The sequence below is a fragment of the Vitis riparia genome, chromosome 19 (assembly GCF_004353265.1).
Source record: "Vitis riparia cultivar Riparia Gloire de Montpellier isolate 1030 chromosome 19, EGFV_Vit.rip_1.0, whole genome shotgun sequence".
NCBI classification, from domain to species: Eukaryota; Viridiplantae; Streptophyta; class Magnoliopsida; order Vitales; family Vitaceae; genus Vitis; species Vitis riparia.
Window position 1 is genome coordinate 23,202,535 of NC_048449.1, and position 24,631 is coordinate 23,227,165.

Consider the following 24,631-nt stretch of genomic DNA (forward strand, 5'->3'; position numbering starts at 1 on the left):
GGATGAGGGGCATTTTGGTAATTAAAAAAATTTGAAATGTCAAAAACCCCAAAATCTGGTTACTCGTCTCATTCTTTCCAAGCCCTAGGGTTTTCGTTCCAGAGAAGAACCCTTGTCTCTACTATTCGCCGTTGTTTAGTTCGATCCGGCCGTTGTCACTGGAAATTTTCGCCGTGCACAACTCTCATTCTCATTTTTGTTTGCTGTCGGCGTTTCGGTGTACTGTTAGCTCATCTCGTCTCATTTTTTTTTCGTCTCTGTTTGTCGCCTGTTTGTCATTGGACTGCATTTCCATTTTCGTTAGTCGGCATTCGTTCCAGCTTTTCTTGTGGTATCACTGATCTAATATCTTCCCCGTCAAAGGATTGCTGATCTAGTAGCCCTGGTCATCACAGCTTTTCTCGTGTGTACAGGTTGGTTTTTCTTCCATTGGTGTTGTTGGTTAGTTTTTGTGTGAGATTTTCTCACAGTAGGCTATTTGAGTGGATTATTTAGGAAATATGCCTCCAAAAGGTCGTAAAAGTAAAGCCCATGTTAAAGGGTCATCCTCTAGAACCTCAAAAGGTGCTCGAGATGAAAATTTACCTATCATTCCTTCTATCCAGCCTCCCAGTATCCCCAAGGCTCCTGCAAAAACTTCCATTGATGGGATTCCCTTCAATGCTTTCCCGGAAAAATTATGTAGAGACCAGTACACTAAGGTTTATCGTCAGAGGTCTCTTGTTCTTGAGAGACAACTTCATTTAGAATCTTTTCTCAACACGCCAATTCCAGACCTGTTTGTAGAACTAGGATGGCTTCCTCTAGCAAACTTCACTGGGTCTGCTTGTGCTCCTATTGTCCGAATGTTTTATTCGAACATTATTGAGCATGACTTGGATCAGTCCTACCTCCAGTCAAGTCTTTTTGGAATTGTTGTTAAAGTCACCCCTAAGATAATTGCTAAAGTCTTAGGCATCCCGTTGGTTCAAGCACCCTCTGTGAGTGATTTGGAAATCACCTCTGACCTGTTGGATAGAGTGTCTATTGACTTATGGGGAGAGGTCTGAGGTCAGCTAGGCTCAGGGGTGCACACTGGTAGTCTATCTCATCCTGCTTGGGTGTTAGCTACTTTTCTATCATTCTCAGTTTATCCCTCCTCTCATCGGGCAAACATTTGTAAGAATGGTTGCATTCTCTTGTCTCCTATCCTTCATTGGGAACCCATCAATCTAGCATCTTGCATTTTAGATGAGATGATTTTTCGAGGTGATCCTACAGTGTCTAAGAATGAGGTTCTTCCCTTTGGCATTTTAATCACACAAATCTGCCAAAGGGCTGGAGTTGTATTTCCTGTAAATTCTCCTTTTCTTGTGCCAATGGGTCCCATTGATACCTCTTCTTGGAATCGACATCAAGGACAGATTAAAGGTGCTCTTAGTTCTAAGAAGAAGGTGTGCCATAGTAGAGCCAAGAGAAAATTTGGTGAAAGTGATGTTGATTCAGATGTAGATTCCAGTGTCCTAGCTCAACTTTGTGCTAGGTTTGATGCTTTCGATGAGAAGATTTCTGCTCAATCCACCTTATTGTCTGAGCAAATTTCTCAACTCCAATCTTAAATGGAGAGAGGCTTCTCTCTAATTGATGGACAAATGCTTTGCAACATGGATCAGCTGCATACTCTTGAAGATCTTGTCCATAAGCATCTCTCTTAGCCAAGTAGCAGCTAGTTATTATTTTTTGGACAGCTCTTTGTCTTGTGTACTTTGCCTATCATGTTCATTTTGATCGACTTATGTACATGGCTTATTTTGGACAACTCTTTGTCTCATTTTGGGACAAAAAGGGGGAGACATTGTACACTTGACATGTAGTTGATCATGACATTGTGTTTTGTGCTTTGGATATTTGATATGTTGATCATGATCATTTTGTTTTGTATTTGTGGATATTGGACATGGTTATTTTGACTCATGAATGCGTATTGACTATCTTTAGGCAAATGATCTTTGTGGTTATATGTGGATATCTATGTGTTAATTTATTCAAATCTTGTGGAAGTGCCTTGGAATATGTACAGGTGCTACTAATGCTTTTCTTGAGATTTATTTGCAGGTATTGTAGTACCTAGGTTGTGGTTTTGAGTGAGTGAGGGGTCTTGTATGAGAGTTGGGTGGGGCTTACTTACTTGTACTCATTCGTCTTGTAAAGGGTTTTGTCCCAAAATTGCCAAAGGGGGAGATTGTGAGTGTTTAGCTAGGTTGGCAATTCCGGACAAAATTCCTAAGTGTCCCCTAACTCGGCTTTCCTATTCATATTCAGACTACTTGACTTTGAAGACTAAGACTTTGCTAAGAGGCCGAGGTATGTAGTTGAGTGTGTGGTGATTGGATGTGAATCAACCCGATTTTTAATCTTTAAATGTGTTAGAAAGTTGGGAAAAATGGTTTTTGATGCAAGGCTTTCATTCCTCTGTTTCTGGATCAATCTAGGTGTAGGAGTGGATCTATCCAACTAATGTTTTTTTGATCAAATCTCAGCCATTAGATTAAGGGTTTCTTTTTACACTTTAAAAACCAATATTCTCTCATTTTCTGGGGAGAGAGACTGCTGAAAACGTGGGGAGAGCAGCCACACTCCAAGTGTTCTTCATTTTCTCATTTTTGCTTTCCTAAGTTGGGGTTTTTGATTGCAAAGAAAATCCACTTCTCTTAATGTTTTCAAAACTAGTTTTCAATGGATTTTCTTGAGTAATAAATGGGTTGATTCATTCCTTCATTCACATCTAAATCTCTCATTCTATTTGGGTTGTGCAAAAACCCATTTTCTTCTTGTATGGATTTAAGAAGAGGCCGAGATTGAGCTTGGTGCGGACTCCAAGTGTGCTCCAAAAGGAGAAGTTGAAAATGAAGGTACTAGTCAAGTATTCCGGGAAAGATTGATTGGCTTGAGCTAGGTAAAACATTGTACTCAGTTTTTATTCTTCATAGTGGAGTTTTCAATCGGTGATAGGCTCATGGTTTTTTATCTCTTCGGAGGTTTTCCACGTTAAAAATCTGGTGTTCATTGTCTCTTTCTCTCACTCTATATTTTGATTTATTTTTTAGGAGTGTTGAAGCATTTGCATGTGTTTTGCATTTATAAATTGTTGGGAGAGTGTTGATGCATACATTATTGCTTGTGGATGTTTTGCTTTGTTGAAAAGTTATTAGAATAAAAAAATTCTTGATATTAAGATAGTTAAAGGTTAGGTAATCTTTGGTGGGAGAATTTTTAAATTGTTCTACAACACCTATTCACCCCCCTTTAGGTGTAGTTCATTATTGAGATTCACATTTTCAGACACTCTGAATCACATTCATCTTTGTCATCCAGATATAAAAAAAAAAAAAAAATTAAATCCATAATTGCATCCTAATCTCTTTTTAAACATGAGGGATTTATAACCCTCACTACTTGATGGACCCTTTCCTAAAGGTGATTCAATGCTACTCTGTCTGGGTAGGAAAACTATTTGTAACGTCAATCTCTAACAGTGGCCATAACATGAGGGATTTATAACCCTCACTACTTGATGGACCCTTTCCTAAAGGTGATTCAATGCCACTCTGTCTTGATAGGAAAACTATTTGTAACGTCAATCTCTAACAGTGACCATAAAAGGGTATTGTGGGGTCATTCTCTTTAAATGAGAATCTTTAAAAATCCAACCCTTTTAGAAGGGTATGAAGAAGGTTTCATATTCGGGGACCCATGTCTTACTTTTCCACCTAAAGCATTAATGCATTCTAACTTTTTTGATAGAAAAACTATATGTAATGTCAATCTCTAACAGTGGCCATAAAGGGTGTTGTGGGGTCATTCTCTTTAAATGAGAATCTTGAAAAATCTAACCCTTTTAGAAGGGTGTGAAAAAGGTTTCATGTTAGGGACCCATGTCTTACTTTTTAACCTAAAGCATCATAATGCATTGTAACTATTTTGACAGGAAAAATATTTGTAATGTCAATCTCTAACAGTGGCCATAAAGGGTATTGTGGGGTCATTCTCATTAAATGAGAATCTTGAAAAATCTAACCCTTTTGAAAGGGTATGAAGAAGGTTTCATATCAGGGGACCATATCTTACATTTCCACCTAGCATCATAATGCATTTTAACTTTTTTGGCAGGAGAATTATTTGTAATGTCAATCTCTATCAGCGGCCATAAAAGGGTGGGATTTAGAGCCACACAAGTCATATTATATTCTGCAGATTGTTGCCTCACAAGTCAAGTCCATTGGATGGATATATATATCATCTATATATTCCGCAGATTCTTTGTCATATTTTTTTCTTTCGTGGACAGCCCAGTCACCAATGACTATCACTCTTTCATATCATATTTCTTTTTAAGAATCCAAACATTTTAAAATGGGTTGTGTGTGATCCGGCAAAATTTTTCATTTGAAGTCTTATTTTGTTTGAAATCTAAATAGAAAATGATGGAAAACTGTTATTTAGACTTGAAATTTCATTTAAAAAAATTTATTTGAACAAAATATCTAAAAAAAATTAACTTAAAAGGAAATGGTTTTGTCACTAACTTTAATAATATTTAATTTTATAACTAATGGTAATTGGATCATGGATCCCACCAATCAAATAATTTTTTGGATTCATGCATCGTGCTATTTGATTTTTTTGAAAGTTTTTTTTGAAAAATTATTTATCATTTTTTTATTTTTTAATTATTCATTTTTAATTTATTTTTTATTTTAAATATATATTATCATTTTATTTTTAACTATTCTTTATATTTATTTCATTTATACATGATATGTTCATACTTACAATCAATACTATCTAAACTTCATGTCCTAGTATGAAGATTGTTTTCAACAAGATGAACTCCTTTCATCTAACAATATGATGAAACCACATCGATCTTCATTTTGGTATTAAGGACTATTGTAATGTCATATATATTATGTTTATGTGTAAATTATTTTTATTTAATAAAATCAAATATTTTTTAACTCAATTATAACTTTTTAAGTGTACAATTCCAAAATTCATATTTTCTATTTTTAAAATTCAAGTATTGTAAACTGTTTATCGATATTTTTTTCTTTGACCATATTTATATCAATTACATTTATAAAATAACTTTAATATCTATATTATTGCTTATTTTATCATTCTTTGAATTTTTCTAAGTATTTCCATCAATTTTGAATAATTTTTGTCTCATCGATATTTATGTAAAAATATTCATCGATATTTTTTTGATATTTCTAATATATCCTTAAAATCCAAATACAGATATATCCGTATTTATCGATATTTTAATCGTGAAAAAAGAACTTAAAATCCATTATATATATATATATATATATATATATATATATTTTGACCTAAATTCTAAAAACTTAAAACCTTTAAAAAAAATTCATCTGTCTATCAATCCCTCTACTTTATTGATATTTTTTTTTCTAGATGTGATTCAATGAATGTCAATTACGCTAGTCTTCCCAACTCTTATCATGTTGAATTGATCTTTTGCATTCTCTTTTTCTTTGAATCATTCTGTATTATTGAGGGGTCATTCCTTTATAGATTAGAATCATGAAAAATCTAATCCTTTCAAAAAGGTGTAAGAACAAGGACCCACTCTTCGTTGGCCTATCTCCCTCACAATTACTTTTTGATGTAGTGTCACATCTCAAACCCACGTGATATATATAATTCATCATGCAGATTCTTTATGATCAGTTTTTTTTTTTTTTTTTTTTTTTCTTTATTGGGATTTTTGCATTGAAACTTCATTGAAAATGATAGGACAGCTTTCACAAAAAAAATATCACGCTCTTTTATATGAGATTTTTGAGCAAGAATCCAACCATTTTGAAAGGGCAACAAGAGCCAGAACCCGACCTAAATTACACCAAAATTTCAAATTTCAGCAGTGATATAAATTTAGGAGAGCCAAGACCCTATCACCTGGGCCCACTATGTCCAGAGTTTTTAATTACAACTTGAATGGCCTGGGCCCTGGCTTGTTGACTTGTCCACCTAATCGATAACATTAATCAGTACCCATGTGACTTAACCTATCCCGTCCGCCCCATATATATCTCGTACTTCGTTCTCTAATCTCTCACAATTCTCTCAAGTATCCAACCATTTTGAGAAGGTGTGCAGAGCAAAAGATCACTTTTTCCTACTACGTTGTGAGTTCCATCATCCTCACGAACCTTATTCATCACCACTTTGTCCAGTAATCTCTCTTGCAATTCTCTCTATTTGTCATTATTTTACCATATTTTCTTGGCCTTGTGCAGCTTTTGTTCTTCAAAAAAATGGCGGAACAAATTCCATTCAGCGTCGTGGAGAATGTTTTGAGCAGTTTAGGATCCTCAGTTGTTCAAAAAATGGGATCCATGTATGGTGTTCGAACGGAGCTGAGGAAGCTTGAGGGGACACTGGGCACCCTCAAAGCTGTTCTTCTGGATGCTGAGGATCACCTGGAGAAAAGCCATGCAGTGAAAGATTGGGTGAAGAGGCTCAAGGGCGTTGTGTATGATGTAGATGACTTGTTGGATGACTTTGCAACCAACCGGTTGCAGCGAGGAGGGCTCGTCAGGCAGGTGAGTCACTTCTTCTCGTCCTCAAATCAGGTTGCATTTCGTTTCCAAATGAGTGGGAGAGTCGATGATATCAAAGAAGCACTTGATGAAATAAAAAAGGATATCTTTCTGTTGAATGCTATTCCACGAAGCACAATTCACCCACGGGCAAAGAATATAGGGAGAGAGACCCACTCATCCCCACATTCATCTAATCTTAATCCAAGAAATGCAGAAAAAGAAGACCTAGTAAAATTGTTGGTGTCGCCTGACAAAGAAAATGTTTTCATTGTTGCTATAGTTGGCATCGGGGGATTGGGTAAGACCACTCTTGCTCAATTGGTATACGACGATGAAAGAGTGAAAAAACATTTTGAGTTTAAGAAATGGGTTTGCGTTTCAGATGAATCTGGTGAGGGTTTTGGTGAAAGTGCGCTGCTAAAAAAGTTGTCAAAATCTAAAAATGATGAGGGTGATAAAAGTTCACAAAGTCCGTCATTGGATGATTTGAAAAATGAGCTTCACAAACAAATAAGTCAAAAGAAGTACTTGCTAGTACTAGATGATGCCTGGAACAATGAAAGTGAAAATTGGGAGAAAGTGAGAACTCTATTGGAGGTTGGTGCTAAAGGGAGTAAAATTGTAGTGACCACCCGGAACGCTGAGGTTTCATTTATGGGAAATAATACTGTTCGTATTAAGTTAGAAGGTCTAGACAAAGATGAGTCTTGGAATTTATTTTCAAACATCACATTTGGAGGACAGACGAATACAGTGAATCCTGAGATCATAAAAGTTGGAAAAGAAATTGTAAACATGTGTAATGGAGTTCCACTCATCATCAACACTTTAGGGAGAACATTAATGCAGTTTAAATCAGACTTGTCCAAATGGTTGTCTATTCAAAGGAATGAAAATTTTTTATCACTTCCACATGGAAATGATAATGTTCTACAGGTGTTGAAACTAAGTTATGATAATTTGCCAACACATTTGAAACAATGTTTTACATATTGTGCTTTATTTCCAAAAGACTATGAAATTGAGAAAAAAATGTTGGTACAATTATGGATTGCACAAGGTTACATTCAATCTACAAATGGGAATGAGCAATTAGAGGATATAGGAGATCAATATTTCAAAGAATTATTGTCAAGGTCATTGTTGGAAGAGGTTAAAAAAGATGATTTTAATGATACATTAAGTTGTAAAATGCATCACTTTATACATGATCTTGCACAATCAATTGTAGGATCTGAGATCCTTGTTTTAACAAGTTATGTAAATAAGATTGCAGAAGAAGCTCGTCATGTATCATTTTTTGAAGAGGTAAATCCCATGATAAAGGCTCTAAAGGGAAAACCCATAAGGACCTTTCTGAACCTTTGTGAAGATTTTTATAAAGATTGTACAATTGTAAATTCAAATTTTCCAAGTTTTATGTGTTTACGTGCATTGAGTTTAAATGGTATGAATGTAGAGAAGGTGCCAAAGTGTTTAGGCAAATTGAGTCATTTAAGGTATCTTGATCTTTCCTACAATGATTTTAAGGTACTTCCAAATGCAATTACAAGGTTAAAGAATTTGCAAACACTAAAACTCATATGGTGTGACAGTTTAAAAAGAATTCCAGACAATATAGGAGAATTGATCAATCTGAGACACTTGGAGAATAATAGGTGCTATGACTTGACTCATATGCCACATGGAATCGGCAAGTTGACTTTACTTCAAAGTCTACCATTGTTTGTGGTTGGGAATGACATAGGGTGGTTAAAGAATCACAAAATTGGAAGCTTGAGTGAATTGAAAGGCCTTAATCAACTAAGAGGAGGGTTATGCATAAGTAATCTTCAAAATGTGAGGGATGTTGAACTGGTATCCAGGGGAGAAATTTTGAAAGGAAAACAATATCTTCAGTCCTTGAGATTGAAATGGGAACGGTTGGGCCAAGATGGGGGGGATGAGGGTGATAAGTCAGTGATGGAAGGCCTTCAACCACACCCACACCTAAAGGATATCTTTATAGAAGGTTATGGAGGTACGGAGTTTCCAAGTTGGATGATGAATGATGGGTTGGGTTCCCTGCTTCCCCACCTAATTGAAATCGAGGTTTCAGGATGTTCAAGATGCAAAATTCTGCCACCCTTTTCTCAACTCCCTTCTCTCAAGTCTTTGAAGCTTGATGATATGAAAGAAGTGGTGCAGTTGAATGAGGGTTCATCAGCAACGCCATTCTTCCCATCTCTTGAATCGCTTGAACTCTCTAACATGCTGAAGTTGAAGGAATTGTGGAGGATGGACTTACTAGCAGAGCAACGTCCTTCATTTTCTCATCTTTCTCAATTAGAGATCAGAAATTGCCATAACTTGGCATCCTTGGAACTGCATTCATCTCCTCATCTTTCTCAATTAGAGATCAGTAATTGCCATAGCTTGGCATCCTTGGAACTGCATTCATCTCCTCATCTTTCTCAATTAAAGATCAGTAATTGCCATGACTTGGCATCCTTGGAACTGCATTCATCTCCTTCTCTTTCTCAATTAACGATAGATGATTGCCCAAACTTGACATCCATAGAACTGCCGTCATCTCTTTGTCTTTCTCAATTAGATATCAAAAAATGCCCTAACTTGGCATCCTTCAAAGTGGCTTCATTACCTTCTCTTGAGACACTATCTCTGTTCACAGTTAGATATGGTGTGATATGGCAGATAATGTCTGTCTCTGCTTCTTCTTCGTTGAAGTCTCTGTATATTGAAAGCATAAATGATATGATATCTCTCCCGAAGGAGCTACTTCAACATGTTTCTGGCTTGGTAACGTTACAGATCCGTGAGTGTCCTAACTTGCAATCCTTGGAACTGCCCTTATCTCCTTGTCCTTCTCAATTAAAGATTGGAAAATGCCCTAACTTGGCATCCTTCAATGTGGCTTCATTACCTCGTCTTGAGAAACTAGTCCTGCGTGGAGTCAGAGCAGAGGTACTGAGGCAGTTAATGTTTGTCTCTGCTTCTTCATTGAAGTCTCTGCGAATACAGGAGATTGATTGTATGATATCTCTCTCAGAGGAGCCGCTTCAATATGTTTCCACTCTCGAAACTCTCTCCATTGTTAAGTGCTCTGGTTTGGCAACATTACTACACTGGATGGGCAGCCTTTCCTCGCTTACGGAACTTATTATTTATGACTGCTCTGAATTGACATCACTGCCAGAAGAGATCTATTCCCTTAAAAAACTGCAGACATTTTATTTCTGTGATTATCCACACCTAGAGGAAAGATACAAGAAGGAAACAGGTCAAGACCGGGCCAAGATTGCTCATATCCCACATGTTCGTTTCAAGTGTGATTTCTTTATGAAAGTGAGGGTAGGTCCGAAATCCCTAACCTTTCTTCCCATTTTTATTATTTTAGAATCAGAATGATATATTTTCATTTTGTCTCTGGTAATTCTTTTATGTTGGCAACTCATATGTTTGTTTAAATGCTCACATCAATAACTTTGAAAAAATTTCCCAGCTTGAAGGAATTTTCGAGCTTGACAACATTTTCTGATGCTGTGCACTAAACTAATCATTTTACTTGGAGTTGTACATTCTAAGAGTTTGAGGAAATACTGAGGTCTGGTATGATAACTCTCAATCTTAAACGTTGTTTTGTGTTTGGAATATTACTACATTTGATAGATAACCTCACCTCACTTACAGAGCTTGGAATTCATGGCTGCCCTGAATTGACATCACTGGCAGAAGATATGTTCCCTCAAAAACCTGCAGACACTTAACAATCTGGATCTGTTCACACTTAAGAGGAAAGGTGAAGACTAACCCAAGATTGCTCATATCGCACATATTGATATCATACATCCATGAAGATTGAACTGATACAGAATGCCTTTCAGGTCTGAAATCCCTAACTTTTCTTCTCATTTTTGGTTACTTCATTTGTATTATCTTACATTTAAAATGGTCTGTTTTCATTTGTTTTGGTGGTTCTTTGTATTTGCACCTTACTTGTTTGATTAAATGCTTACTTCAGTAAGTTAGGATTTTACTTGAGTGTTTTACATCCTAAGAGTTTGAGGAAATACTGAGCTCTAATAAAAATAGTATTGGTCATAGAGTCCACCTTTCCTAAGAAGCTTACCATTGGCCTAATGCCCAGAGGATCCCGATAGGAAACAACTTTGGATTGGCTTGAAGATTTCACATGGTCCAAATATTTGTATTTACTAGATGCCTGATACAAAAATTAGTTTCAATTTAGCCATTGATAAAGTCTAACTGTTTTATTAGAGAAATAATTGTCAAATAAATGCAAAATAGAGAATGGTGTTAATGAATTCGGTACTTCATCTATGTTGTAGTTTAGTAGCTTTTGTTAGATAATGAGTATGGGGTTGGATTTATCATGTTACCATTCCAAATATTTTTTTAAAAATCATTAAGGCTCTTCGGTTTCTTGAAAATTTGAGGGAAAATGTGAGGGAAAAAAATAGAAAGGAACAATGGAAGGAAAAAAAAAAGTGGAAGTCAATAAATTATTTTTATATTTTACTTCAAATTCATTTCACTTATTTTAACTCTTAGATATAAAGATTAAATAATTTGAAAATGTATAAATTTATAATCAATCTTAATTATGTTTTATTTTCTTTGATATTTTTCATAGGACAACCAAATATGAGAAAATCATTTTCCTTCTTAGCATTTTTTTTCTTAGTACTTTTCAGGAACCAAGCATAACCTAAATGTTATACTTTAGCAACTTCATCAAATTAAATAGACAACCTCACATCTCTTATTGAGTTGAGGTGCTATCTCAATCAATGTTTTGTCTTTACTTATTCATTGAAGTCTTTGTCTATTGGATGCACAGATGATATGGTCCAAACTCAAATTGAACATTGCTCTTGTTTCGCAACATTACTACACTGGAAAGGCAACTTCAACTCGCTTATAGACCTTCCTATTGGTGACTGCACTAAATTGACGTCACTTCAGAATAGATGTGTTCCAGACGAAAAATCTTTCATTATATGCACCTACTTGCAAGATACCAAAGGGAAATAGGTCAATACTTGCCCAAGAATACAGAGGGCCACACTTAGTGAAGGTTTTGTCAATACGAAGAACCATGTCAGGTACAAAATCCTCCATTCTCATTTTCTGATGAGTTCATTTTTATTCAATATCCATTTGATATTATTTCTATTGATTTTCTTTTGATATTAGATTTTCTTGCTTGCTCAATAATTTCATTGAAGTTGTTTGGATATCACATTTTCTTTGGTGGTTTTTTTTTTCTTTTTAGAATAATTCAAAATATCATTTTTAACTGTTCACAAAATTTGATCACAGTTGAGTGATTAAAATTCAAGTTTATTATTATTATTATTATTATTAGTTATTGGATATATTCGTTTTCTAATGCAGACATAAGACTGACAGGTAATGTGCATAGAGTTTGCAGAAGAGAAGAAAGATTTGATCCTAGACATTCCTAAAGATCGAAAACTTTCAAAGCTGCCCAAGATCCCACAGGTTGAATTTGGATTCATCCAGTTTACAATCCATGAATTCTACTTATGTCATCTTTGTTATGTTACAATTCGCCTTTACTTGTTATGCAACCTACCTTAATAATTTGGGGAGACCAAGATATGACATTCCCAGTAGAACTAGCTTACAAATTGAAAAGGTAAACTTGTATCACTTGCCTACATGCCTACAACAATACAAACACTAGCTTATGTCTTTCTCACTATTGAGATTGTTACTGCATTCAAGCATTTTGAGTGAGAAGGCCCAACTTGTGATCATCAATAACATAAAGCATACTTTTATTATAGAGAAGCCCGAGGAAATATTTAATCACTTGAAATCCTTTTTCATTGATTTGCTTCCACCTCTTAGGTAACACCTGGAACCATTCACACCATGACAAGGTGAAAAGAAACTAATGCAACATTCTCAATATATCAGAATATATCACTGTTTCTATACTATTACTAGTGCACCTTATTTGTCAACATGATTAAAAGGGAATTCCCTAGGATAACTAGTGTCTTAGGTGATCTTAAGGTTCATAAATTTTTGGTTTCCACAAGATAGGTGCTAACTAATTTTTCTTTCTTTCTACATCCATGCAATATTCCAGTCATCTATTAACAAAAGCTAAAAATTCTTGTAGATAATAGAATAAAGAACTAGATTAAATGAAAATAAGACATTAGTATTCTTTTTACAAGTAAGGGTAAAAAAATTTTGACAGCCATCAAGCACATTGTTCCTAAAATAATAGCATCCATGTCGTTAAGCAAAAGTTTATTGTAATTGCATTTAGCATATAAAGCAAAACTAATTTTTTATTTATTTATATTTACACCTTATGCATTTGATAAAATGCTTAAACAAGTAAGTTTGAAAATTTTTCTCTTCAAATCATTTGATAATTGAAGGCTAAACTAATCAAATTGATTTAAATTTTACATTCAAAAGTTGAATTTATTATTATTATTATTATTATTATTATTATTATTTATTTTGCAAATTTCACTTCACTTTAGAAGTTTGTGATTATTCCCTAGTCCATCTTAAAATGAGTGCCTACATTCTTCCATTCCTCTATCACTACAAAAAGTTTTAGATTGACCTAAAATTTTCTCATGACCCAGAAATTCATATCTATTGGATGGTTAAAGCAAAAAAGACACTTTTTCCTTATGTTTTAAGTAATCTCCTTACTATTTATTTGTTGAGAGCATCATACAATATGTAATTATATTTCTTAATTTTTTTATGTAACAAGACAGCAACTAGATGGAGAAAGATGCAACTTGTAGAGCAAAACATTTCTATACTACTTCCCTTGTATTTGCTTTGTGTGTATCAATTGTGTTTTTCATTATTTTTAAAAATATCACTAACAATAAACTTATTATTATTGTTATATATCATAATTTAGCTGATTTTTTATTTTTTATTTTTAGAAATCATGCTTGTCATTGTGTTAATCAGTAGGTAGCCTAATAACTATATTGTTCAAGTTATTTTGTGTTTGCATGCTTCATGTTTCAAAATCTTGTTAGACTAGCAATTTTATTGCAAATATAATGTTCTCTAATCAATACAGAAAGGGATGACTATGGGGATTGGGCACTGACTTCCTTGAGAAGTTGAATTGAGGGTTCTTTAAACTAGGTCTCTATATCAACAAATTCTACATTTTATCACTCTTGAGACCTTAGAATAAATATTGCAGAAAGCTTCATTTGCTACATAGTAAGGATGAGGTTGGCATGTAAATCCTAAGGACTTAAAAGCTTGAGTTGTTGTCTCTTTCAGGGGGCCTTTAGATTTATTAATGAGTTCCAAATCATTGTCTACCCTGAATTTGAATCACTGCTAGAAGGATGTGCCGCTAAGCATTCTCATATTCCTGATATGGAGTAGAAATGGACTTCTAATTCATTAAGAGCTGATGGGCTCTTTGATTATGCCATCTATAATGTACTTCAGGTTCATGCTCCAATCACTCTTATTGCTTTTGATAACTTCATTTTAGTTTTACACCGCTTTCCTTCCCTCTTATCTGTGTTTATATATGTTTGTGCATATAATGTATACCTTTTCCACTGTTACCTCAAAGTTTTTTCATTCTCGCGTTTGGGAAATTATTGAATTTGATTTTAATATTTTCTTGTAGATTTCACCTTGCTTAAAAAGCTTTTGATTATTCATATTTTCAAGATGGCTAAGACATTTGATTGTGCTCAGAACTTCTGGTTTCTATTAAATTTAGGTATGTTGTTTGCAATTCTAACCCACTTACTCCTCTTGAAGACTACATAAATTGCTAGTGTATTTACTTTAATGGTTATAATCAATGTGTGCCTTTGTTACGTCTTGCTTGCATTCTATACATTTAAGAGCGTTATTAGGCTAATTATTTTATTAAAAATATAATTATTGTCAAGTCAAAGCAAAGTTGAATAGTGATGTGGTTTCAACTTCTCAAAAGTAACCGGAAAGTAAGGAACTCTCTCTATGGTAGTACTTTGATGTCACATTGAGCTTTCAGATTGCTGCCTTGAATTGACATAAATAACATAACATCTTTCCCAATTGAGTCGTTTCAACATGTTACTATGCTTCAAACTCTCTCAATTATGCCTTGTTTAGGTTTAGCAACATTAGTACACTAGATAGGCAGCCTCAACTTACTCACACAACATAAAATTCATCTGTGTTATTAACTAACATCACTGCCACAAGATGAGTTCACTCAGCACTCTACAGATAGCTATAGTTTGGGACAATTCTTGTTTGGCAACATTATTGGACTTGATAGGCAACCTATCTTCACTTAAAAACACCTTCAAATTTGTAGTTGTCCTAAACTAGCATCACTACTTAAAAACATGTGTCCTCAGCACCCTATGGGCACTCACAATTGGAGACTGTTATGGTTTGGAAAGATTGAACAAACTTGATAAGTAGCCTTACACTACTTACAGACTAGATGGTTCACCCAAACCTCAATTGACACTCACAATTCGGGGCTCTATTTTGGCAACATTACCAAACTTGATAGGCATCATCACTTCACTTACATACCCTAAAATTAATAGCTACCTTGAATTCACATCACTGTCAGAAGAGATTGGTTCACTCATATCCCAATAGAGATTCATGATCTTTTATTGTCAATGTCTATTAGAAATACTTCGAAGAGAAATAGGTGAAGATTGGCCCAATAATCTTTGTGAAACCAAGGTTTGGTTAATCTTGATTTTGATGACAACAAAACAAGGTTTAGAACTAATGATCATATTTCAAGTGTGATTAGGTAAAATTAATAGCTACCTTGAATTCACATCACTGTCAGAAGAGATTGGTTCACTCATATCCTAATAGAGATTCATGATCTTTTATTGTCAATGTCTATTAGAAATACTTCGAAGAGAAATAGGTGAAGATTGGCCCAATAATCTTGTGAAACCAAGGTTTGGTTAATCTTGATCTTGATGACAACAAAACAAGGTTTAGAACTAATGATCATATTTCAAGTGTGATTAGGCAAGACGATTTCCAAAGTGGCAATCACAAAGACAAATCAAGTCAAATGAGAAATCATGAAAAAGAAGACCACCTCAAAGAGAAGAGTTTTTCAAGACCAAAGCTTCATAAGATCTCTTTGTAAGGTTGTTGGTGCACTAGGACTTTTATGCATTTCATTCTTTATTTATGCACCAAAATCATCCAAGAGTAATATTGTTTTAAATATCTTAAGAATTGGATAATTTCATGTTTTCAACTAAAACCTTGTGTTAAATGATTTTAAAACTTGTGTTAAAAGGTTTTAAGTTGAAAAAGGTTGGGTGTTGAGCCAAAAAATGGCTCAACCAGTTCAACCGGTCGACCGGTTGTGCTCGTCCGATCAAGGATTGGTTGAGAGAGGCCAAAAAGTTTTTCTCTCTCATAGTGGCCTTCTCTTCCAGGTCAAGGTTGAACCTCAATCGGTTGAGGTCCAGTTGAGGTCCGGTTAAGGTTCGGTTGAGGTCCAATTGAGGCCCAACGGTCACTTTCCCTAATGGTTAGTGAACCAATTGACCCCTAGCTCGACCGGTCGAACCCTAAACGGCTAGTTTGACTTTTTTCTTTTATAAAAAAGGCTCCAATCTTCATTGTTTCAAAAGCTTAACCTTCCCAAATCAGTCTTGAATATATTTGAGCCTTGGAAGAGTGTTATTGAGTGCACCATTGTTTATAACTTGCATATCTTTAGTGCACCATTCAATCCTAATTTTTCTTGTATCTTTGAGCCTAAAGTTCTATTACTAGGATTTTTGTGAAATCAATCTTTGTATATCTTTGAGAGGAATTTTCTCAAGTGAGTGGTATCACTTGAGAAGTTGTTCAAGAGCGGGATAACTCTTGAGAAGTGTAAAGGGTGCTTGGAGCCAAAAGTCCAAGAGGGTGAATTGGAATCATAATCCAATTGTAAAGAGATTGGAAGCTTATTTGAAGCTTCAAGATAGTGGAACCCTCACTCGGTTAGGAGGTTGAGGAGAGTGGACGTAGGCAAGGAAGTGCCGAACCACTATAAACTCTTGTGTTTGCACTCTCTCTTCCCTAACTCTTTTAAATTATATGCAATTGTGTTTATTTTGTTTATTATATATTTGTGTATAATTGTCTCTTATTTTTGCATAGTTTAAATTTGTGAAAAAGCGACCATCACCCTATTTACCTCTCCCCCCCCTCTAGGGTGATTACCATAGTTTGGATTAGCTTCAAATTCCTAACAATCTTCAATCCTAAATATTGATATTTGGGCGAAGATTGGACTAATATAGAGTTAGTTCAAGTTTGAAATCCCAACCTTTCTTCTCATTTGTTATGGTTTTGTTTTTATCAACATGCTTTGTTTACATTCTACTTGGTAATTCTGGTATGTATTAGCATATAGATCAAAAGGACTTAGATGATTAATTTGAAAAGTTTGCATATTCAATTAATTAGTAATTAAAGACCAAATTGATCATATTACTTTAAGTCTTGCATTGTAAGAGTTTGGGAAAAATGTTAGGCTCGATTGAACTATTATTTCATAACATATTTCACCTTGCTCAAGAAGCTCATGATTATCCCTTGGCACAAACATTTCTCGGTGTCTGAGAAATTCAAATCTATTACATGGCTTAAGAATCTAATAGCATTCAAAATTTCTACTCTCTTTCAAATTAGGTGTGTTGCTTGCAATTCCAACATTTTTCCTATTTTTGAATGCTATATTTTTATTTTACTATCAATGTGTTAAGAGCATTATGTTCTATTTTCTGTAATATTGTTTTCTTACTTATCATGTGTATTAATTATTTCACTGCAAATGTACTTGTTGCCAAGTTAAAGCAAAAGTGGAAAATGACGATTTTTCATAGATCATTGTCTTTCTTGATTGCTGCCACACCTAACTTCTCTCTAAGTTGTTGAAAATTTATAAGTGTGGTAGCATAATGTCTTTGATTCAAGTGCTTTAGTGCCTCACTGCCCTTGAAGCTTTAGAAGTTGTCAATACAATTGGTGTTTCAACATGTAACCATTTTGGAAATTCTAAGAAGTTTAAGTACCATGGTTTTGCAACTTTGTTAGATTGGATAGGCAACTTCAAATTATTGAATGCCCTGAATTGAAATCACTACTAGAAAGGACCCACAAGCACTTTATAGAAACTCATAATCTAATACTCGTACCACTTATTAAGAATGCCAAAAGGAAAAAGTGAAGATTGGCCTAAGCATGGTTGATTGATAAACTACTCATGGTCTCCTTAATTCAAGTGTGTCATTTATTATATGTTTCATGTTAGTAATCCTACCTTTCTCCTATTTTTGTTGGCTTTATTTTTTTTAATTATTTTACAATCAATATTCTATCGATGTTCTTCCTTTTGTACAATTCTATTTCTTGATTCTCAAATGAATTAAGACATATCAAGAAAAAAAAATCACATTATTTGCTTTCCATATGCTATATGCTTATATTTACATGTGTTAAAAACTTTTGATTTTTAATTGATTACTTTCTATTTAATTTGTTAAAAATTGTTAGTCTATTTGGAGATGATTTTTTTTTCCCATATGTAATAGGATACCAACAAATTAAGTGAGGAACACATCTTACTAAATCGTTTGTCAATCTATTCACCTTCCTGATCTCAAGCTTCTTCATGTTTGAATTAAAACACCTTGGAGTACACAAACAAAAATGATGGTAATAAGTTTTTCTCATCATCTTTATTTTCATTAGAAGACAATTTGTAGCATCCTCATTCCCATTCCTAAAAATAGGTTAAGAAATTAAACATGTTTTCTTAAATGATCTTCTTGGTCCATGCATGCTTTCTATATGTTTGGAAAAATTTTAAACTAAGCACTTAATGACAGATACAATATTTTTCAAGTTAATGCACAAATGGTGATGGTGAAGATGCTAAATATAGTCTATGCTCAGCCTATTGTTGACAAACTACCTAGGGCTAGTGCCAAGGGAAACGCTTAATGCACTTGTATCATACTCTCTTTTCTTTGCCCTCTATAGTCATCATCCAAGGTTCATATATAATGTCTTTATCATTCAACTTTTCGTTTCCAACCAATTTTTAACCTTTTATGTTTTTATGGTCTATTACATGGCCATCAATTTCTAAGAAAGTGGTGTATAGTATTTATAAATCTTATCTTTTTATTCTTATAGATAATAGAACAACATGCTAATTGCATGATATACAATTCATAATAGATGTTTAGTTATCAGGTAATCTTTAAGTACCTTGGAGCTGAAACATTTGATGTTAATAGGGTTTGATGATTCTCACTTTGGTGCTTAGGTGCTTTGTTGGATTTCAATTCAGGTGATTAATTAATCTTATTGTCATTATTTGATTGCTATAATAACTATGATAATCATTCCTATTTCATCTTGGTAATTGACTTCAATGACTTTTTAACAATTATATCATGCGTGAAATGTCCAACCTATTATTGTTATATTTCAATAACATACCTCTAATGCTACCACTAATATACTTCATGTATTCATATTTATAAAATGTTTCATTATTTTATATAATTTAATGTTTTCAAATTTCATTTTTGAATGTGAGAAATGACCATTAATCTTGACAACAACACAAGTATCATTGGTCTGATATTGCTTTCTTTAAGTAATTTGGAAATTTAATTATGAAGTTTAGTTGGACATTACTTGAGATTCATGCTTTATGTATATGGTCTATTTTCCAAGCTTCAATGACATTTAGTAGACTTGTGAATGGTGATTGTCTATGAGTTTCAACTCTTCAAAACTACTATTGAAGCCTAAGTTGAACTTCAGTAAGGAAAAAAAAATCAACATTTTCTTCCATTATGTAATTTTATTCACTACTGATCTCCCGAAATATTGTTTTTAAAACATGCCCTTAAATGGAATTCATGGCTTCACTATTATTTGCAGGGGAAATTGTCAAGTTCTATATTTGTCTAGAAAGTTGGAAGAAGCATTTAATTTGACATGGTTTGGACATCTTGCTACTATCTTTTTAAATTAGTTATCAATAATTTTCCAAAGTTGAGATTTTTGTTTATCTCATACTCCTTTTATATTAGAAGGTAATGCATTGGTATTGTGTAGACGAATCAAGCCTTCTTTAATTGAGGAGAACCTTTTGCAAAATATTTCAGGTTAGTTTTCTTTCCATTTGTTGCTTCATATCTATTTTTTGTAATCAACCAAGCAAGAGTTTCTTACTTGTCATGCCACAATGGCGACTTGTAATAATCAATTATTGATTGTAAAGATACTTGGCTTTATCAATTATTATATTGAAATCAATTTAGTACTATGGCTAATGCCAAAAGGATAAAATTTAGTTTCGGTTGACCATTATTCACTATTTTAGAGACAAGTGCTCACAAATTTTGCATCTTTGAAGGATATGGGAAAGGCTGGCTTAACTACATCACCAACTTACAAGCTCCTTATAGCATCCATTTATATAACCTTTATTGTTCAAGTTTATAATTCCTATCTCTTTTTTTTTTTTCATCTCTTTGTTGTATATAATTTTTGAGTTGATTTGTTCAAAAAAAAAATTAAACCTTATTTGCGAGACTGATTTTTTTTTATTTTTTATTATTGTTCTTATGTGCAGTAGAATAATAAGTTGAATAAGAAGCATACACTACTTAATTGATATAACCGTTTAGTCAATTCTCTTCTCTTTTTTTTTTTTTGTTTTTCACCATTTTTGTTCAAGGAAATCAAAGTATCATTATTTCTATTTCTAAAGGTACTTGTACCCAACTTGAAAAACTTTAAGACAAGTTCAAGTGGAGAACCATTCCCAAAACAAGTAATAACTACAGTTGGGTTATTGATATCATATCCTCGATTGACATCTATGCCATTGCATTTGCATCTAAAGGATTTATGATGAAAATAAATATCTTCTTCATTTCCATTTTTTTATCATAATTTATGTGCATATCATAATCTATTGCTAGCATATATATGCATGTCATAATCACAATAATCTATTGCTATCATAATTCAGAGCCCAATATATTTGCTAGTATATATATGCATGTCATAATGTATTGAATTTTTTAGCATAAGGTCTTAGAGTATTCACATATCTATACGTTCTATATATTTATACTTTTTACAACATCAAATAAAGTATATGGACCTTATCCCGAATGTGAAGTCTCTTTAAAAAGAGCTTCAACATGTTAGCCGTTACCTAACTTAATAATCTAACAATTTGGTATTATATATCATTTTGCAACTCTTCCATAAAGTAATTGTGTTTTCTCTATTCATATTTTCTATCCTTATTTAAAAAAAAAAATTTAATTAGTAATTGTGTGTCAAATCATGCTTACAATCATTAATAGGTACTTATATGCTAAATTGATAAAGTTATTTTACAATTGTTTCAATATATTCGAAAAAAAAAATTAATAAGCATATCTTTCTAGATGTAATCACTACCAAGCCCATGTGAAAAGCTATAGCAATGAGGATATAAGCTTCAGTTATGTTTTGGAGATTCATATTGAAAGTTGTAGATTGTGGATGTATAGTATAGGAGTTAGTTTGAGTTGATCATTCTATCTTTGATATGTTAGTTATCATTTATTCTTTATAACCAATTTTTTAAGGACATCTATGATATGTTTATAATTTATATATTTGTTTTTATTTGTACCAGAACATCACGAAGCTACAAAAGCACCATTATAGAGTACCCACCACAAGTCTAATGTAGCATGCTTCTCAACCTTCACAATTACTTGTAAGTTGTTGATAAGATAATTTTCTCTATAATTAGGAAATATTCTTTGCACTTAATATCTTTTCACTTAGTCATGCATTGAGAGGTTGTGTTTGGTTAAAAAAGAAAAAGAAAAACTGAATAAATGAATAAGAGTTTGCCACGTAAAGTTTAAGAAGGTGAAGGCTAATAATAGGAGGGAAGTTAAAACATCCCAACCTAATTGAAACTATAAAACATGATTAGCTAACAATTGGTTAAAGGTTTTATTAGTCTTGAGCTTCTCCAATTACACAATAAAATGGCTTGAGAAGTATGACGTTTCACCATTGTTAATTGCTTACAAGTTTTACCAAACAAAGCAGAAGAGAGGGACAAGGCAAAGATTGACCTAAAATTGAATATCATAGCAACGTCTCTTCTACTATTGCTAGCATCTGATGCAGAAGCGTCTGGTGATACCATTTTTTATGTTACCAAATATGGTGATAAGGTTGATGGAAACACTGATATTACCCAAGTGAGGGCAATGCAATTATAATATTTGTAAGACGTAAAACTTGATTTTTTGCTTAATGGGTTCACTATGGAATGTTTTCTTAGGCCTTACTTAAAGCTTGGGGAGATGCTTGTGCGTTGCCTGTGACGAGTACAGTTATGATTCCAGATGGGACATATGCCATGGGGTAAATAACCATTGGAGGCCCTTGCAAGACTCCTATCAATTTCATTGTCCAAGGCACTGTGAAAGCCTCTGTGGATACCAGCAAGTTCAAGGCTGAAGGTGGTTGGATTGCTTTCCAACAAATTGACCAGTTCATATTGTCTGGTGGTGGAGTTTTTGATGGCCAAGGTAAAACTGTATGGAGCAGAAATGCCCTAGTTCTGCATATTGCAACCAACTTCCCATTGGAAGTTTATGTGTGTGTGTGTATATATATCTTATGTAATTCTTTCAGTTTGTGTGCATAATGAGGACACTAACAGTATAAGCTTTGGTGTCTCTTTTTTGAACTTGAAATATCTATAGCAGAATCTGAGGTTCAACTTCATCACCAATAGCATGGTCAAGGACATAACATCAAGAGACAGCAAACAGTTTCATATCTTTTGGGGTGCAGGAATTTGACTTTCTACAACGTTGCAATTAGTGCACCAGAAGATAGCCTTAACACAGATGGAATTCACATTGGACGTTCCTCAGGGATCCATATATCTCCGATTCAACCATAGAAACCGGAGATGATTGTGTCTCAATTGGTGATGGCAGTGAGCAAATTAATATCCAAAGAGTAACCTACGGACTTGGCCATGGCATCTGCGTGGGAAGTTTAGGAAAGTACCCCAATGAAGAACCTGTGGTTGGCATTAGTGTCAAGAACTGCATTTTCACCAACACCCAGAATGGCGTGAGAGTGAAGACATGGCCTGCGTCTCTTATCAAGGCACTGCCTCTGAAATGCATCTTGAAGATATTGTCATGAATAATGTTGACAATCCCATAATAACATATCAAAAGTACTGCCCCCATAACCAATGCAACTTAAAGGTACTTCTAAAGGAAATGGAAATTCCCATTTTTATTGCTTATTTTCCCTCTTTTTCCCTTCATTTTTATTGGTTTGGAACTTAACTTTCCATTGTTTTCAGAGTCCATCACGCATTAAGCTCAGCAATGTTAGCTTCAGAAACATCCGGGGCACTACCTCAACTCAGGTTGCTGTCAAGCTTGTTTGCAGCCAGGGAGTACCATGCCAAGACGTCAAGCTTGGTGACATCAACTTGAAATACAGCGGAAATGAAGGCCCTGCCATGTCATAATGCAAGAACATTAAGCCAAATCTACTGGGCAAGCAACTTCCAAGGACTTGTGCTTAAGATGCTTAATCTTCTTCCAAAGTCTGAACAAATTGTACTGCTTCTATTATACAGCTACCTCTTCATGCTTACGCGTCTGCTATTTTATTGGTGAATAAACTACAATGATACGATACTCGGCTATTATGGAAGGTATGTGCAGTTTGATCCCATGAGAAAAAACAAATGTCTATTTAGTCTTTTTTTTACATAGGCATCCAAGTTTGGAGAAGGAGTGAGCTGCTATACTACAAATTGAAGCTCCAAAGAATAATCTTAATGTAAATTATTTAATGTTAATGCAGTTTGGATGAGAAAATGCAGTCAAGTGAATTAACATTCCTTTGGAGTGCATTATTTGAAATTTTATCTTTGGATTACTACAACCAAGAAAAAACTATAGATTGGTATCTGGTGTGTTGGAAATGCTTGATGGTTGGTAATCGAACTAATGTACTAATGACTTCGAGAAAAACTACGAATGATAAAGACAATAGTAATAAATGGCAAGAACTGAGAAAATATTGAAGTTGTAATTGTCTCAAGGAGCGTATTTTGGGATTTGAATTAAATGTAAAGAAGAAATGCTCTTGGAAACGGCAACATAATGGATCTTGAATGGTTTTCTGTCATATGTGTTTGTTGTTTGGAGATGACTGAGTAATATTAGTTTTATCACGCCCCTTTAAGATGGCATGTGGAAGCTGTAGCATTAGCGGAGAGTTGATAATGCTTTTTGGGTAGTTGGAAGCTTGAACACCAACATATTAGTGCAAGGACATGAAGATATTAATTCATTCATACGATTTATTGTTTGAGAGGATAGAAAAAAATATATATCAAACTATTTAAGATCCTAAAAACATCCCATATTTCTCCGCTTTTTGTATTTACACTTTGATCCATGGACTTTCACCCCACAAAATGTCTCATTCTTTTTCAAATTTCTACCTACTTATAAACTTCTCATGTCTATTTTTATCTTATTACTTTTTTCTCCTCATGACCTAATGAAAATATGTATAGAGATAATCCTAACAACTTTTCTTATTTTATAGGCAAACCTTTTTCTATAAGGAATTAATTGTAAAATATCGTATATAGTCTACCTTAATATAGTTTAATTATGTTATAAATTTTATTTTGATACGATAAATGAAAAAAATCCATTGATAAAAAATTTATCAAAATCTAATAACTATACGTATAGGAGAAACTACACTTATTTTGGATAAATAATAAAGTACATTCTCCAAGTATTAAAATATTGTCTTTGGTCTATATAATTTGGAGAGCCTCAGATAATGTGCAAGTAGATGAGACTTAGAGTGATATGTTTTCT

The 24,631-nt window shown here is 33.8% G+C and overlaps 1 protein-coding gene and 1 pseudogene across 19 annotated transcripts; both read left to right on the forward strand.

The window, feature by feature from the left end:
- The first annotated feature begins 6,136 nt into the window (after positions 1-6,136).
- Positions 6,137-22,554, forward strand: LOC117908080 (putative disease resistance protein RGA3). Of its 19 annotated transcripts, XM_034821743.1 has the most exons (15): positions 6,137-6,191; positions 6,303-9,959; positions 10,111-10,217; positions 10,299-10,492; positions 11,470-11,734; positions 12,027-12,134; positions 13,938-14,111; positions 14,299-14,394; positions 18,245-18,368; positions 18,956-19,008; positions 19,611-19,670; positions 19,763-19,837; positions 21,370-21,453; positions 22,036-22,285; positions 22,463-22,550. In XM_034821743.1, exons 2-3 carry the CDS (start codon positions 6,321-6,323, stop codon positions 10,144-10,146), a joined length of 3,675 nt encoding a protein of 1,224 aa, XP_034677634.1. In that variant the 5' UTR covers positions 6,137-6,191; positions 6,303-6,320; the 3' UTR covers positions 10,147-10,217; positions 10,299-10,492; positions 11,470-11,734; positions 12,027-12,134; positions 13,938-14,111; positions 14,299-14,394; positions 18,245-18,368; positions 18,956-19,008; positions 19,611-19,670; positions 19,763-19,837; positions 21,370-21,453; positions 22,036-22,285; positions 22,463-22,550. The 19 variants fall into 19 exon arrangements, with proteins under 19 accessions (XP_034677634.1, XP_034677640.1, XP_034677635.1 ...); XM_034821749.1 differs by lacking the exon at positions 18,245-18,368 and having other exon boundaries at positions 22,466-22,554; XM_034821744.1 differs by lacking the exon at positions 18,956-19,008.
- Positions 12,045-23,658, forward strand: LOC117908344 (annotated as a pseudogene).
- The last annotated feature ends 973 nt before the right edge of the window (positions 23,659-24,631 follow it).

Coding starts and splice junctions, on each gene's coding strand:
- LOC117908080 (XM_034821749.1), top strand. CDS start 6,321: ATGGCGGAACAAATTCCATTCAGCGTCGTGGAGAATGTTTTGAGCAGT. Junction 9,960..10,110: donor ATTTCTTTATGAAAGTGAGG/GTAGGTCCGAAA, acceptor AAAATTTCCCAG/CTTGAAGGAATTTTCGAGCT.